Genomic DNA, 17526 nt, shown 5'->3' with positions numbered 1-17526 from the left:
TGAAAAACCAAAAAATAAAAATAAAAGAAACTAATTGAAAGACATGTTAATACAGAAAATAAGAACTCTCCAGGAACAGGCAAGGCAAATGCTAATTTTTCTGTGCTCTCCACTGAACTAGTGTGGCCAAGAGCCAATATTCTGATGCCCAAGGCGGCTAGGCAAAATAAAGAACAGAAACCTAGTAGTCAGCTTAATAAGTAAGCAGCTTCAACCCTATCCTTACCTGCTCTTGGTCAATCCTTCCACATTTGTTCTCTAAACTCACTCTTTGAGGTTTTAAGGCATATCCTCTCCCTCATCAGGACAGTATAAAAAGGCAGGAATTAGTAGTTGTCTACATACCAGCCATCTCCCCTTTTATCCTTGCTAAGAAATTCACTCTTTCTTCTGCAGGTAGTAGGCAACATTGTGCTTCTGGTCATGCTGGGCCCCTCCCTGGCCAAGGAGGGTGGAGCTTGATTCCAAGTTATAATATATTGCTCTTTAATAGCCATTTTAGAAGTGGTGTGCTGTACCTATACTGGCTATGCAGATTTTACTCTGAAGCAGAGGAGCTCAGAACAGTACCCTACATTCAGGTCCTCATCAGTATTTGACAATTAAAACCTCTGACAATTGGGAGCATGAATCCAGTTATCTCAGGACAAACCAACACCCTACAGCTGACAAAGCAGGAAAAGGAGGAAAACTTTGTGGCCCTCATGCCACGACTCAAAATACAACCATGCTAGGATTCTTGTCCTAAGAGATACTAATTTTTTCTTACATGAGTCATTCTTTAATTGAGTCTTCCATACTGTCTCTGCAAGGAACTGAAAGCATGTTGCCATTAGCCTTAGTTTAACACAAATTAAAGTTAATACATAAATGGAGCTTACCAAGTGCAAGGTGCTTTTAAAATTTTCCTACAAATTAATCTTTTTAACAATCTCAAAAGTGAATATTATTATCCTACTTCACAGCTGAAAACTACAAGACATAAACAAATTAACTTGACCACTCAATAGAAACATTAGTTGCCTCGGAAACAAAATGAGGTCTAGGTCCTTGATGTGACTAGACTTTCTAGAGGCCATAGGTTAACTAATAACCATGTCCTGCCTTATGATAGTTAGCATGTGTCTCTTCAAAGACGGCCTATCAAGCATGACCTTCACTACGGGCTTCTACACAGACCTGCCCACTACCAGAGTTTCCCAACAGTGATTAAGTCCTCCAAATTACTTGTCTCATTCTAGTGAAACATCTGATTCTCTTTTCATCTTTTGCCAGGCTTAGTGGTATATGCCTTTAATCCCAGTGCTCAGGACAAAGGATCTCTGAGTCCAAGGCTAGCCTGGTCTACAAAGCAAGTTTCAGGCCAGCCAGAATTATATAGTGAGTCCCCATTTCAAGAAACAAACAAACAAACAAAAGTTAACTTTTATTTTTTTAACTACCAAAACTTCAACTTTTCAAGTAACGGATACTTTGTGCAAATCTATTACTTCATTCGATTAAAAAAAAATAAATGGGGGGATTCACAGAAGAAACTTTAGAATTTGGGAAGTAAAGGCATAAAAATCGGGAACTCAAGGCCATCCTCAGCCACACACCAAACCTAACATACTCCCCTAAGTATAACTTGGTTAACAAAGGAAAGACTATAATACCAGCAGTAAGAATCGTGATGCATATTAGTTTGTCCATTTATATAGAAATCAGGGCCAGCAAGCAAACAGCTTACAAAAGCACCTGCTGCTGAGCCTACTGAGCCAAGCTCAAGCCCTACATCTCATGAGACCCCTTCGAATCATCCTGACCTCCCCCTACACACACATACCTTCATACCGCGCACCCTCACACACACCATACACACACACACCACACACACACACTCACACCACACACACACAAATAACTTTTTAAAAGTCAGTGAAATTGCATATGAACTTTAATATTATAATCTGAATATAATTTAATGGCCAAGGCTAGAACACAAAAATAATCTCTTAAAACTCTTACAATGAATAATTTCCCACAGTATGTGATTGCTTCTATATGTACACAAATTATCCCAAACAGCATATTAAAGTTAAGAATAATTTTGGCTTTTCTTTTCCAACTAAATGTTCAATAGAGAGTCACATGTTCAGATTAGTAGAAGCCATTGTTAAAATTGAACAGAGAATATGGCACTAGGCCAAAAAAGTTCCACAACCCTTTTTTTTTTTTTTTTTTTTTTTTTTTTTTTTTTTTTTTGAGACAGGGTTTCTCTGTCCTGGAACTTACTCTGTAAACCAAGCTGGTCTCAAACTCAAGAAATGCCTCCCAAGTGCTGGGATTAAAGACGTATGCCACCATACCAAGATACAAACTTATTTAATGTACAAACCTAATAATTCTTCTAAACCCCCTCTTAAGTGGTATGCATGTATATATGCTTTAGAAAAAAACTACAAAAGTTAAAAAGAACACGTAAATAGTACTTTACAAGGTACTATGTCCAATGTTTTACCCTGTCCAAGAACTTGCTGAGGCAGATGATAGCACACCACCAGATGGAGATAAAAATTTTTGAAATCCTATCCAGTTTTCATCATATAGTAGAATATGGAACTACTTTTACAACCTAGATTCTCCAACCTAGAATGCCAAGCTCTAAGAGGTTGGGCGATTTAAAACCACCTCCAAATAAGAAGGATTTTACTTATTTTTAAAGTAGTATTTGGGCTGGTGATACAGACCCAGCCTTCACAAAGCATATTGGGCACATTAAACTGGGCATTAGTATTATACCTCTGTAATCCCAGCACATGAAAGGTAGAGATAATAGGGTCAAGGCTATATATAGTTTCTAGGCCAGCCTGGGATACATGAAACTGTGCCTCAAAAATAAATAGGTATATAAATAAATGCATAAATAAATGTTATTGTTATAGTTCTAAATTCAATTTAATCGCCTCAAATGTGTATTGACATGCTGCCAGGAACTACATAAATGAAATAAAACAAGTGCTGTTCAAAGCATTTTGTATGAGACACCTAAATATGTCTTGAACTGATAGTACAAATAATTCAGTAACACCTATGTGTTTGAAATAAAAACCCCAGATAACATGTTTTTGGGTTATTTTTTCATCATTAAAACTGACCGTTTCAGATGTACTGGAGTACAACCTAACATGTACTTTGTCCTAATGCTCCTAAATCCTTCCGATTTCCTGAGCAATAGGAACTGTCTTTGGTTATTCACCAGGCCCACTCTGGCCACACCAGCATCCCTGAAGTCAGGGAGGGTCCCTAACTAGCCCCACCACTGGAAAAGTAAGTGCAGTGGGATGGCCTCATCCTATGAAAGCTTCCGGGAAGTACTGGATTTGATGACTCTAGACTGGCTCAACAGGAGTGGGTTCAGAGAAGAACCCAGCTAACCCACCGAGTGCCTTCACTCGGCTGTTCACGTGGGATAAGAGACAAGCTCACACTCTAGCCCTGTGACTGGGATCTGAAGTTGAAGAAACCCTGTGATATATCTCTAGGCAGACGACAGCAAAACTGAACTGGACCCTCAGTTGGTGCCTAGAGATTACCTATTTGCTTTATGGTGAGCAACTCTCACACATAAAAACATACTGGTTTTACAAGTACTGAGTAGAAAAAAACAGTGCAGTTCATCTTTTTAGAAGATACTGTGTTGTTTTTTCCCAGCCGGCCCCATGCACATGAAGGTCAGAAGTCGACTTCAAGTGTCAGTCCTTGCCCTCTACCATGTGGCACTGAGTACTTCAGACGAGCTGGCCCATGCATCCCAGGGATGCTCCTGTCTTCATCTCCCATCTTCCAGTAAGAGCACCAGGATTACAGATGCCACCATGTCTAGCTTTACATGTGGACAGATACGTGTATGTACTGTTGAACTTGGTGGTACATCCCCATGATCTCAAAGTAAAGTAAGATGATTGACAGTTCAAGGCCTGGTGGTCTTAAAAAAAAAAAATGAACAGGGTACTTTCACGGGTAGAGAGCTGCCTAACCGTTTGCAAGGAACTGGGTGCAATAAACTGCAGGGGAACAGGCAACAGGAAGGGGAAGATATTTATTGATGATACAACATGGCTAAGATTTGCTTCAGAATAATCAGAGAGGAAAAGCAAACAGAAGTAACACTAGCCATAAGGATTCTAGCAGTTTAAATGGTAACAGCTGTGGTTCTGAAATTTTTCATCATGAAGTTTAAAGTAGTAGCAGTAGTAGCGGCCAGGCATGTCACATACCTTTTTTCTACTTGGAAGGTACATGGAGGTGGATGTCTGAGTTAAAAGCCAGTTTAGCCTACATACCAAGGTTCAGACTACACAGTGAGACCTTCTCTTAAAGAAAAAAAAAAAAAAAAAAAAAACACAAAAAACAAAAAGGCCGGGCAAGGTGGCGCTCACCTGTAATCCCAGCACTTGTGGAGGCAGAGGCAGGCAAATCTCTGTGAGTTCGAGGCTAGCCCAGTCCACAAAAACAGCCAAGGCTACACAGAGAAACCCTATCTCAAAAGACAAGGAGCTGGAGAGATGGCTCAGAGGTTAAGACCACTGGTCCAAAGGTCCTGAGTTCAATTCCCAGCAAGCACATGGTGGTTCATAACCATTTATTGTAAGATCCGGTGCCCTCTTCTGGTGTGCAGGCACACATGCAGACAGAATGCTGTATAAGTATAAATAAATAAATCATTAAAAAAATATGTAATAAAAAAAAGTGGATGGGGAGGAGGACCTCCCCTACCAGTGGCCTGGTGGAGGGGCAGCGCAGAAGAGGGAGGGAGAGCAGGATTGGGAGGGGAGGAGGAAGGGGCTATACTGGAATACAAAGTGAATAAACTGTAATAATTATTTTTTTAAATGCTGGGGGGAAAAAATGGACATGGTGACACACACCTTTCATCCCAGCATTCAGGAAACAAAGGCTGAGGATCTCTTTAAGTTTGAGGCCAGCCTGGTCTACATAATGAGTTCTAAGACAGCCAAGACTACAGTGTGAGAGTTGGTCTCTAAAAATGTATATATACATAGCTGCCTTTTTTTTTCATAGCTGCCTTTTATCAGACCAAAAAGGCTTACTTCCAAAGGCATTAGCTTCAAGTTCACCAACCAAATATTAAATACTCTGCTAAATAATTTTTACATTTTGAGCATTTTATTTTTATATGTATGAGTGTTTTGCCTGCACTATGTGCATTTCTAGTACCTCCACTGTATGTCCACAGAAGCCAGAAGAGAACATCACATCCACAGACACTAGAATTCAGAGCTGTGAGCCATCATGTAAGCGCTGGGAATTCTACCCAGGTCCTCTGGAAGAACAACTAGAGCCCTTAATCTCTGAGCCACCCTCCAGCTCCATAATTCATCATTTCAAAACCAAAACCAACTATTGGGCACAGTGGTGCACTCCTGTAACACCTGCTACTCGGGAGACTGAGACAGGATAACTTGGTCCATGAGTTCAAGCCCACCCAGGGTAACATGGTAAGATACCATATCTCTTCTTTGTCATTAAAATGAAATTTCAGTATGCTCAAGACACTCATTGAGTGTCTCAAAACTCATGTCAAGACGCTCATGAGTGGCTCATTCCTAAATCTCAGCATTTAGGAGGAGCCTGAGGGAGATACACTGCCAGAAATCAAGGCCAGACTGTTCTAAGTAGAGAGTTCCAAGTCAGCCATGATTACATTGTATGATCCTGTCTCAAAACTACAAAAAACAAGAAAATAAAAAAGACAAAATAAATTAACATTACAAGTACTATCACAGCACTGGTTTAAATCCAGCTTTTCTCAGACTCCAGACCTTCCTCTAATATAAGGGACATCTAAGTTAGATCCCAGGAAAGCACAGTACCCGTGTCCTCTGAAGACCCTGAGGTAGCACCTACAACTGCCAACCATCTGGCATCAAGCCAGTCTGGAAATAAGGCTTCATTATGTGTCTCCTACAGCTCATTAAAGCAGGGATTCAACAGCAGCAGCCACATTCAGTGTATGTCACAATGTTCTATACTGTCTGGGTCAACAAGCAATGGTGACAGCCACCTCTGGCCCAGCCTTCCAAATACTGGTTCCGCTGTAAGCAGGAAAGAAAAAATGAAAGTCAGATAGAGGCGGCAGAAGAGATAATAAGAAACTGCTATTCTGCTTCCTACAAACTATAATAGTGAATCCTTGTTTGTTCATAAAACACACTGTTGTCATTGTTTACATTTTATGTTTATGAATGTTTTGCCTCATCTTTGTCTGTGCATCACATGTGCCTACTCCCCACAGAGACCCATAGAGAATACCAGATCTCCTAGGACTGGAGTCACTGCAACCACGTGAGTTCTGGGAATCAAACCCATGTCCTCGTAAGCACTGAGCCATCTCTCCAGCCCTCATCAAACACACCTTTACAAGATTCTGGTATGCAGACCATCTTTATCCAAGTAAAACACAAGTTTTTTCATATTTAAAAAGGAAAATAAAATGCTTTAAATTCTGTTTTTAAAAAACCCAACAATTACAATCTCAACAATTCTGATTGAAAGATGGGTGTCTGTAAATAAAAACAAAAGTTTTTCCCCCTGCTTTATCACTGTCAGCATAATTATATAATGTTTATACAGTACTGAAGCCAATTGAAGGGGAAATATCTGTGCTGCTTACCAAGTGTTTTCCGGCTCCTTTCCACAGCTGTCCTCCGAGTTTGCTCAAACATGGCCTCCAAGTCAAATGTACGAGCTTTCTTTCCTAGGAGCAGAGCAAACATCAGTGTGACCGATCACCCTGCAATGAGCTGGCCAATCGCTTTAGGCACTCCAGTGTTACTTACTGACCAATAACCACTCAGTCTGTCTACTTGATAGCATGTTTCGTAGGTAATGATAAAACAGTAAGATATATACTAGTTCACTTGGGACCAGAAGTGTTTCAAGAACTAAGAGGTTTTTGTTGTTTTTTTAGTTTAGAATATTTCTACACAGATATTACTATCTTAGCAATTCAAAATATACAAAACTTTTTTTGTTGATGGTTTTTCTAGAGATATAGTCTTGCTTCACACCACTGGCTAGCCTTGAACTTATAATCCTCCTGCCTCAGCCTCACAAGTGCTGAGGTATCCACCAAACAGTAAGCCAAATTCCAAAACTTTTGAGCACTAATAGATTGCTCAAAGAGTACAAATTTCAGATTCAGTAGGAATGGGAAGCTACCTAATATTAGCCACCCAACTTTCTCAACCTCCTCTACTTTACCTAGATGCCTACATCTTGAAAGAATTTGATCTGTCAAGGAAAACAAGAAATATCCATACGTTTGATTCTCAGAATTCTGAGATTCTGCATACATGTGTCTATACTCTCAGCACTTAGCATACAGAGGCAAAAGGACTAGAAGCTCAAGATCATCCTTGTCCATGCAACAAGTTCAAAGTGAGGCTGGAATAAATAAAGCCCTCACTCAAGCCAACTTATGTAAAAACAATAAAATAAAAAAATAAAATAAAATAGAATAGAATAGAAAGACTATCCCATATGGCCCACTGCATTCAAAGAAGTCCTTAAGGCAAAGATACAAAACTGGTATGGAAGAATTCAAGAGACTCAAATCCTGAGAAGAAATCAAGGCACTACAGCTGACTTAAGCTTGAGACATGAGAATTAAAGGTGTTTGAAGGAGCTAAGAAATAGCCAGAAAGCAAAGAGCTATTTCAATCCTACTACCAAGAACTATGTTGTTCACAGAAGCAATTTCCTCACCCTAAACACAACACAGCTACCAGAGTAGGGCATGTTAGAGGAAAGAGGGTCAGAGCAAACGGTCATCCTCAGCTACTTGGGGAGCTGGAGACAAACCTGGGCTACTTGAGGCCTTGGCTGAATAAATAAATAAAAATAACAAAAATAAATAAAAACCTTCCAACATAACCCAGGCTACATAACCCAGGCTAGCTTAAAACTTGAAAGTACCTGCCTCAGCCACTCAATTACTAAGATTCATGTATCAAGTAGTTTAAAGTTTTGTTTCCACCTTGCTTGTTTTACTTTAGTAAATAACAGTACCTAATTTGTTGGTAGATATAGTTAAGATGGCATTCCTGCATTCTGTTAGCTCTGATACAAAGTTAAACAATCTGTTAGAAGGGCCTCAGGCAGTGACTATCCACAAGGTTCTAAAGTCTATCCACAAGGTTCTAAAGTCAGTGGTCTACTAGCTAAGCCCTGGAGGGCTTTGCCAGAATAGGAGGCATGTACAATGCAAAGCCCTGAATCAATTCAATCCTTCAACAGAGCCAAAAGGGAAAAAAGAGGGAAAATAAGAAAAAGAGAAATTTGTTCGGCTTTCTTGGGTTTTTTTTTTAAGACACAGTTTCTCTGTATAGCCCTGGCTGTCCTGGAACTCATTCTGTAGACCAGGCTGGACTCAAACTTAGAGATCCGCCTGCCTCTGCCTTCAGAGTGCTGGGATTAATAGTGTGCGCCACCACACCCATTGAGGTTTTAAAGGATAAACACCCAATCTCTTTACTTTTACTCTTAGTAACTTTCCAAATAAAGTCACACTGACAACTATCAGTAGATAACAGAAATTAGTGTTACTCTGTGAAAATGCTTTTGTTAGAAGCTAGGGAAGTGACTCAGTCAGTACACCATTTGACACTCAAGCATGAGGCCCTGTGTTCAGATCTCCAGGTGGAAGACCCCTGGGACTTCCTGGCTAGCCAGCCCAGTTAAACCATGAGCTCCAGGCCCAGGGAGAGACACTGTCACAAAATTTGGGTAGAAATTAACTGATGAAGACATTAGATGTCAACTTCTAGCCTCCTGGACACACGTCATACATGAATTCACACACATGCATTATGTGCACACATTAACAAAATGTTCTTTTAGCATTAAAAGATGGATTTGCTGTCACACGCCAGCATGTTAGAGGCTGAGGCAAGGGAATCTCAAACTTCAGGCTATCCTGGAATACACAGTCAGCTCTTCCTCCACAAAACAAAAAAGAAATAAAAATAGAAATTACGTAGAGAAAATTTTAAGTGATACAAATTCTATTGTGTAGTCTACTCTCTGGATACTAAAATAAATAAATTTGGGCTAACAGTGTAGATCAGTAGTGGAACAGGTATTTGGCATGTACAAAGTCCTGTTGAGTCCCCATACTACCAAAAAATGTTTTGGAAGAATATAACACTTGAAAATCTGCAAAATACTGTCATAAAGAACAATGTTTACTCATAAGTATGGTATTAAATTTAAATACCAAAAGGAAAACAAATTGAATTTGATTTTCTTTTGGTTTGGTTTGGTTTGTTTTTTTTGTTTTTTCAAAACAGGTTTTTCTGTGTAGCCTTGGCTGTGCTGGCATTAAAGGTATGCGCCATAACCACCCAGCTGCTTTGATTTCTTTTTCTTGTAATTCTCTTAACTTTCTGAGGTTAGAAAGAGGGGCTCGAGAGATGACTCAGCAGTTAAGAGCGTTTGTTGCTCTTGCAGAAGACCCTGGTTCCCAGCACTCATATGGTGGCTCACAACCATCTGTAACTCCCATTCCATAGGATCCAGTGCCCTCTTCTGGCCGCCACGGGCACTGCAGGCAAGAGTGTGCAAACACTTTCAGGCCAAGTACCCACTCACACATCTTACACATATATATTTGTATATTTATGTATACACATACATACATATATATGTATGTATGTATGTATTAAGAAATTAGAAAGAAAATACTGTAACTGCCCTTTTATGGCCAGATTACCTAGAGTCCTAGAAGATAGTAAATAGATGAATGAATAAATGAATGAATGAGAATTACATACATTAGCAGATCATTATTCACAAAAGAAATTACAGAACAAATTCCGTTTGATTTTTACTAGCACTAATGTTTTTAACAGATGATAACTTTCTTGAGGCTTTTTTATTACCTTATAACGTGCCATGACTAGGGTATACATTAAGATTGAAGTGAGGATTCTGGATGAGAAAGACTAAACAAAAGGCAGGAACTCGGTAAACACTATAATATTTAAAGGCCACTACTCAGAATGGGTCCCGATAATCATCCCTACCAGTTTAGGTCTCCAAGTGTCACCTGAACTGGTCTCCACAAATGGGACCGAAGCAATTCCGGGGATACGGCAGAAGGCGCCGGTCAAAAGTGACAGCTCTCCTAACCTTCACTCTTAAGCCCTCTGCAAAATCAGGCTGGGTTTTGCCCAGGGCAAGTCACTCACCGAAACCTGTGAAGCCCATGGTGACTGCCAGTTGAGGATCGGGTCCCGCCGGGTCTGTGCCTGTCACTGCAGCGAGAAAGAAAAGACAGACGGACCGTCACCGCGGCGCCCCGGCTCCCCTGCACGGACCCCACCCCGGCTGGCCGCGCCGAACCCACCTTCGTTGGGCGCCGAGTGCTCCATGGCCGCCTGAGCCCACAGCCTCCGCAGAAGCCCCTGCGAAGCGGCGCGCTACCCGCAAGCCCGGCAGGAAGTGTCGTCTCCCAGTCCGCGTCGCCAAGAGCGGCCGGTCGGGAAGGGAGGCGGGCTGCGGACTCACTCTCTCCCCCTAGCGGTCCGGAGCGAACTCGCGGCCAACACCGCCTACCAATTCAAATCGTGAAGCGGTGAATTTGGGGTGCTCTGTAAAAACTTTTGATTGGGGGTTGGAGAGGTGGCTCAGAGGTTAAGAGCACTGTTGCTCCTCCAGAGGTCATGATGGTAGTTCACAACCACCTAAAATGAAATCTGGTGCCCTCTTCTGCTGTGCAGGTGTACCTGCAAACACACACTGTATACATAATAAATAAATCATGAAATAAAAAAAACAAAAACCTTTTGATTGTTTCAGGCCAGGCAACAGTCCTCACCTGTTCCCAAGGAGAAGATAATATCTTGTTCTTTGCATGCAGCTTTTCTCTATAATGTACATGATGAAACTCCCACAGTTACCCACCTTCTCCATATACTTGAAGAAGCCAGTATCTAGATGTAACTTAAGCACTGAGAAAGATGCCTAAAAACTGAGGGTTGCCAGCACTATTTTAAGTGCTTGTCCTCAGTTACAGACTCCCTCTGACTTGGCCAGCTGTGTTCCAAATGCTACATCTCTAGTTTTGTTTCCAATTTATTTTTATTTCTTTACAACTTGGTTCTTTATCCATACTATGAACTAATGGTATATCACTTACTATATTCGTAAAGGCTGGCCTCAAACTCAGAGACCCATCCTCCTTGGCCTCCCATGTTTTTAAAGATGGGTGCTACCAAGCCAAGTGAAAATACCAAAGTTTCAAGCGTACTCATTTGTTGTGGGAGAGGTACAGCATGCTACACTGTTCATATGGATAAAAGAAAACAACTTTCAGACATATTCTTCCACCCCCTGGGTTCCAGGGTGGGGCTCAGATTACAGGCTTAGCAGAAAACACCTATTCCTACTGAGCCTTCTGTTCACTCAAGAATGGGCAGTGATGGTGCATGCAGCACTTGGGAGGCAGAGGCAGGTGGATCTCTGTGAGTCTGAAGCCAGACTGGCTTACTAAGTGAATCCAGGACAGCCGGTAATATACCGAGAAACCTTGTCTTTAAAAATAAAATAAAAATAATTAAAATACTTTGATAAAGTTATTTTATCAGTCTCCTATCACTGTTTTTGTTTCATTTATCTGTACATCTTAAATGATGGTCATGTAATGTTTCCATTGTACTTAGAGTAAAATTCGAGATAAAGCTGTGGCTCCGCTTTTGCTTAGCATAGACAAGTCTCTGTATTGGATCTCCAGCACCAAAATTACAAATTTAATAAGATGGTAGCATGGCTTCCAAAACCTTTCTATTCCAACCTTGTTGTTTTTCAGTGCCACCAACCATTCAGTGCAATGAGTAACCTCAGAAGTGTCCTGAGATTTCCGATTCTTCACCAGGTCCTGAGCCCTTGATTCCACCTCTCATCTTCCAAATATCAAATTACATTTCAAAATATCAAATTACATTACAAGATACTTGCTCTTGTATGTATCTGTAAAACTTTGTAGGCCTCCAACTAACTAAGGCCCACTTACTATGTGATACATTGTACTTTCTTTATAGTACAATGTCTGGGCAGGCAGTCATTCCTTAAATGAATTAATAAAAAGAAATCGTTGTGAAGGCAAATGTTACTTTTCCTATGTGCAAGATGTATACAATTTATAGCAATGAAGGTTGAGTCTGCTTCAAAAGACCACTAACCACAAGTCACCCTGAACGTCCATCAGTATGCCTAATTAATTTTGCCTACACTCAAATAAATTATTACTAATGTTAGTATCTCTTTCCTGAACACACATAAGTAGCTATTAGGTACTGGAGCAGAACATTATCAATAAAGTTTATTTTGTAATCATAACTTTAAATAGTCAAGTAGATACATATTAAACTTTAAAGTGCAAAGTAGTAGAGGGAAATGAAAATAGACAATAGCTACTTCATCACCTAATTAGAATGGATACTCATTACCATAAACATCATAAAAAAGATGTTTTACTCTCTATAAATTATAGACAATAATTGTGGTGTGAGCAGCTTTCATGTTAAACTATTTCGGTTGTGTTTGTGTAAAACAACTTTATAAACAAGACAATGAGCAATTTTTTCTTAACTAAAATTTATTCACTAATCAAAACAGGATGCCAGCAGGGTGGGGTGACACATGCCTGTAATCCCAGCACACTGGGAGGCAGAGGCAGGCAGACAGCTGTGAGTTTGAGGTCAGCCTGGTCTACGAAGTTAGTCCAGGACAGTCAAGGTTACACAGAGAAACCCTGTCTCATAAACAAACAAACAAACAAACAAACAAATCATGATGCTCCTGTCTCTGCCTCTCAAAGGTTGGGAATACAGGCCATAATACTGGTTTCAGTTTGTTTCTTTTCTTTATTTTTAGATTTTTCTTTTCTGTATATGAGTGTGTGACCTGCATGCATGTATGTGGTCACATGTATGCCTGGTACCCACAGAGACTAGAAGATACAGAGTATGGATCTCCCAGGACTGGAGGTACCGAGGGTTGTGAGTATCCTTGTGGGTGGGTGCTAGTGTAATGCTAGGTTCACGGGACTCTCAGAGACCACCAGGAGATGACTAGATGCAATTGCAAGAGAGCTTTATTATGAGAGCGATCGAACTCGGGACCCAAGTCTCACTGATGCAGCAGTAGAGAAGTGGGACCCTGAGCCCTGAGTGAGCAGGGTTTTTAAAGGGAAAGTCTATGATCAGGAGGTTTCCATGGCAGCAAGAAGTCTTGGCGTTACAGAATTGGGTGAAGTTTAGCCGGGGTCGGGGGGTGACCTTTTCTGAGGCACACAATCACAATGGCTAATGCATATAATCATAATGGGTAAAGCATATAATCACAATGGCTATTTTTCTAAACTATATCTGAAACATTGGGGAGAATTTTCCCACCTGATTCCCAACCAATTCTCATTATTGCCAGGGAGTTTGTCTCTATTTTCTATGAACATTTATTCTGTTATATTTCCTGAAGGCTGTTGCTCGGAGAGTTAACTTTGTTTTCTGCCAGGTGTACATTCTGTGATATTTCCTGGTGCCTGAATTCTGTTCCTAGTCAAGATTTTTTTCAAAACGGAGTTACGTTCAGGCTAACTTAAACTCTTCAGTAGGAAGCAAACAAGGGTCATCTGCATTAGCAACAAGTAGTTTGGTCTGTTTGTTTTCATGTGTATGGGTGTTTCGCTTGCATCTATTTCTACAGAATGTGCATGCCTGGTGTCTGCAGAGAGCAGAAGAGGGCAGTAGGTCCCCTAAAAATGGAGTTACAGTTACAAGTCACCCTGTGGATGCTGGAAATTGAACTCAGGTCCTCTGGAAGAGCAGTAAGTGCTTTTTTTTATTAATTCTTTTTTTTTAGATTTTATTTTTATTTATTATGTATACAATGTTCTGTCTGCATGTGTGCTTGCACACCAGAAGAGGACACCAGATCTTATTATAGATGATTGTGAGCCACCATGTGGTTGCTGGAACTTGAACTCAGGACTTCTGGGAGAGCAGTCAGTACTCTCAACCTCTGAGCCATTTCTCCAGCCCGCAATAAGTGCTTTTAACCATCTCTCTAGCCTCAATGACCCCATATGATTTTATTGTTGTTGTTGTTGTGGAGATAGTCTCAAGTTTCATAGGCTTACTTCCAATTTGCATTACTGAAAGGGTTAAATTAGCAGAACTAAGTCTATGTTGATTCTCAGACTCCATCCAAGGTCAGATTGTCCCTGGAGTACCTTGGTTCCCACCTTAAGTTCTGAGAAAAAACCCACAGAATGTTCTCAGCAGCTTGCAGCTAGACACAGCAACTGAAGCAGACTGATAAAGACAGGGTCAGTTAAGAAAACATGTTGTTCCCAGGGTCACAATGCTCCTCTTGGCAAGCTGTTCCTCTCTGTGGTTTGGCCAGGTGCTGTTAACTAAGTCAAAGTGAATTTCCTACCCTTTGTCCAGTCATGTAACTCCAAGGCTTGGAGGTCCCTGCTTGTGGTTTTTCCCTTTAAAAACCCTGTTCCCTTGGAGCTGGCTGTCGTTCTCCCAGCCTGCTGTGTCAGAAAGGACTGCGACCCAAGCTCGAGCTTGAATAAAAGACCCTTGTGTGTTTTGCATCGGGCTTGTGGGGTCTCACGGGGGGGTCTGATGATCTAAGCCTGACATTACAATCTTGCAACGCAGCAAGGATGGCTCTTCAACTGCTTACCCTCCTGCCTCCACTTTATAAATACCGGGTACCACACAACCATCTCCCTCTATTCCCCCCTTCCTTCTCTCTCCCTTCTTTCCCCTCTCTTCACCCTCCGATTTGTTTTGCTTTATTTGAGACAGGATCACATTCTGTACCATGCTAGTCTGCAACTCAACATGTGAACTCAGTAATCTTACTTCCCCCCCCACCACCTCCCAAATACGAGTATTACAGGAGTGAGACAACACACCACGCTGACCTCCAACACAAAAAAATTTCACAGTGACTGGCCACAAAGCCAATGACAGCCACATAAAGAATTTACTGAAGTTTAATCACCCCACTGTTGGGAATGCTGTGAATTTCTGGCTCACGGGTAACCTGTTTCTAGAACCAGAGACCAACTTCTAAGAAGCCATCAGTGTGCCCTCTTAAATAAAACAGCTGCAGTCGCCGCATTCCAACTCAGGGGTGGGACTCCGGGCCGAAGTTCAGCACGCGCTGGTCACTACTCCTGAGCGGACGCAAGCGCCCACCAGCCTGCGCCCGCTTCGGGAGTTCCTCTTCCCCTCCCCTTTCCACCCTGCCCCGCCCTTCTCCTCAGGTCTCCTCTCCTCTCCTTTCCCCACCCCTCCTTCCTACCCCGGGCAAACAACAAACTCAACTCCAGGCCCCTCCCTCCCTCCTTACCCACCCTCCAACCCCCTCAACCGCTTCCTCTTTCCGTCCCCGAAACGGCATCTTCCAGGACGCAGGAGGACGAACCGGAAGTGCGTCATGACCCGGCGCCGGGTCCTTCGTTTGGCGCGCTCGACCTAGGGAGCGGTTTTGGACTCTCTTGGCTTTTCTCACAGATCTCCTCGGGGTTGGAGTATTTTTGTAGCGTGCTGGCCTCTGCTGTAGCCATGCCGTTGTCTATGCTGGGCTCGGCGATGGTGGCCTCTACGTCGGCCGCCACCCTACAGGAAGCTTTGGAAAATGCGGGGAGGCTTATCGACCGACAGTTGCAGGAAGACCGCATGTACCCAGACCTTTCTGAACTGCTCATGGTGTCGGCCCCAAGTGAGTGATCGGTCTATTGGGAGCTCTATTATCCTTTGGCGGATTCTAGTCTGATTCCTCTGCCTTAGTCCTTATCTCTACAGTGGTGCCTGCGAGGGCAGAGATTAGGGCTGGGTTTCCTGAAATTTTGAGGAATAGCAACCCCCTCTTCGTTTTAATTGCTTATTTTTTCTTGTTTGTACTTTGTTCATTGTAGACACTTAAAGAGGTAAGAGCAGTCTCATTAAGTCCAAATAAAAAGAGTCTTCTGATCCAGATTCCATTTTGTACATTTACTCTATCGATTATCAGCCAATCAGAAAAGCAAATGAGTTAATTTGGAAATCTACCATGTTCTATTAGAGTCATGCCTTATGTATAGATTTAGTACATTTGTAAGTGCTTCGACTAACCAGTTATATATATGAAATATATATATAACATATATATGTTATATACATATATACACACGAATCAGAATGCTGCCTGACAGGGAGGGTGAAATAAAGTATATCTGTCAGCAGAGGAGATAACTAGAAAGTATTTGCCTTAACTTGTAAAAATTGTAACCACCTAAAGGTTTGTGGGATTGCATTAGTTGCTACAAAGTGTTTCTTGTGAGATGAAAATTGGAGAACAGCAGAGAAGTGTAAGATACAAATGAGACTTAATGAGCAAAAAAAAAAAATGGAGGTGATTTAAACAGAATAATCGATGTAAAGTAGACCAAAATACATATCTAATGATTTACAAAAATATAGTGAGAGATTTTTAATCAGAAATACTAGAAGCCACCAGGCAGTGGTGGCACACACCTTTAATCCTAGCACTTGGGAGGCAGAGGCAGGAGGATCTCTGTGAGTTTGAGGCTAGGCTAGTCTACAAAGTGAGTCCAGGACAGCCAAGGCTACACAGAGAAACCCTGTGTGGAAAAATGAAAAAGAAATACCAGAAGCAAAGGTAGTCTTTGCACTTGACAGCTACTAACAAATGGGCTTACCTTATAAAACTTGTTTTGTTTAGCCTGTTAGCCACCATCATCTTAATTTGTCCTCCTTAGGTTTGAAAGCAAGATAAAAATTAATCCATGCTTTCTAAATATGTAACCTCTTTACCTATACTTCCATCCTCACCTAATCCCTTTCTCTTCTAACATTTTTTTCCTCTGCCTAATAGACTCCCCTCCCACTCCATCCCAGAGGGTTTCTCTCTGTAGCCCTGGCTGTCTTCAAACTCACTTAGTAGGCTAGGCTGGTCTCAAACTCATATGTCTGCCTCCCACTGTCTCCTGTCGTGTGGCATTACCTCCCAGTTCTGTGACTCTTAGTGAAAGATTCTAAGTCAGGCATGTTGGAACACACCTTTAATCTAAGCACTTGGAAGACAGAGTCAGGAAGATCTCCTTGAGTTGAGATTAGTCTGGTCTACTTGGTGAATTCCAGGTTGGCCAGAACTATAAAGTGAGACCCTTTCTCCCCTCTTCCCTCCCACCCCCCAAAAAAGAAAGTCTTTAGTATCTTTGAAAGTTTTCTTGACCATTCACATTCTCATCTTCAAAGAAGTTATTCATCCCTTTTATATTTCCACTTCATATGTGCATTATTCTGTTAAAGTTGTATTTTAAGATTAAGATTTATTTTTAAAAAGAACCATGTTGGGCAGGCTTACCTATGATTCAGCCATGGCAATCAGTATTTAATATCAGTTTCCCCAAGATCTTTGCATTCTGAACTAGAGCCT

General features: G+C 41.4%; 2 protein-coding genes across 4 annotated transcripts in view; one reads left to right on the top strand and one right to left on the bottom strand.

Annotated features, from left to right (window-relative positions):
- Wdr70 (WD repeat domain 70) overlaps positions 1-10541 on the bottom strand; it is a 218935-nt gene extending 208394 nt beyond the window's left edge. Inside the window, exons 1-4 of one of the 3 annotated variants that reach the window (XM_060380499.1) lie at positions 10412-10541; positions 10254-10319; positions 6677-6760; positions 1919-6098 (exon numbers count right to left, since the gene is read on the bottom strand). In XM_060380499.1, coding sequence (XP_060236482.1) covers positions 6010-6098; positions 6677-6760; positions 10254-10319; positions 10412-10436 — 264 coding nt within the window. In that variant the 5' untranslated portion in view covers positions 10437-10541 and the 3' untranslated portion in view covers positions 1919-6009. Of the gene's footprint in view, positions 1-1918; positions 6099-6676; positions 6761-10253; positions 10320-10411 lie in introns of those variants that run through there. The other 2 variants (XM_060380497.1, XM_060380498.1) reach the window with 2 other exon arrangements.
- A 4974-nt stretch (positions 10542-15515) lies between these two features.
- The window catches only part of Nup155 (nucleoporin 155), a 61305-nt gene continuing 59294 nt past the window's right edge, over positions 15516-17526 (top strand). Inside the window, exon 1 of the mRNA XM_021655643.2 lies at positions 15516-15807. Within this exon, the coding sequence (XP_021511318.1) occupies positions 15651-15807 (157 nt within the window). The 5' untranslated portion in view covers positions 15516-15650. The remainder of the gene's footprint in view (positions 15808-17526) is intronic.

Source organism: Meriones unguiculatus, chromosome 3 (assembly GCF_030254825.1).
Source record: "Meriones unguiculatus strain TT.TT164.6M chromosome 3, Bangor_MerUng_6.1, whole genome shotgun sequence".
Classification (NCBI taxonomy): Eukaryota; Metazoa; Chordata; class Mammalia; order Rodentia; family Muridae; genus Meriones; species Meriones unguiculatus.
Note: the sequence above shows the minus strand (reverse complement) of the source record. Positions and strands in the feature narration are given on the sequence as shown.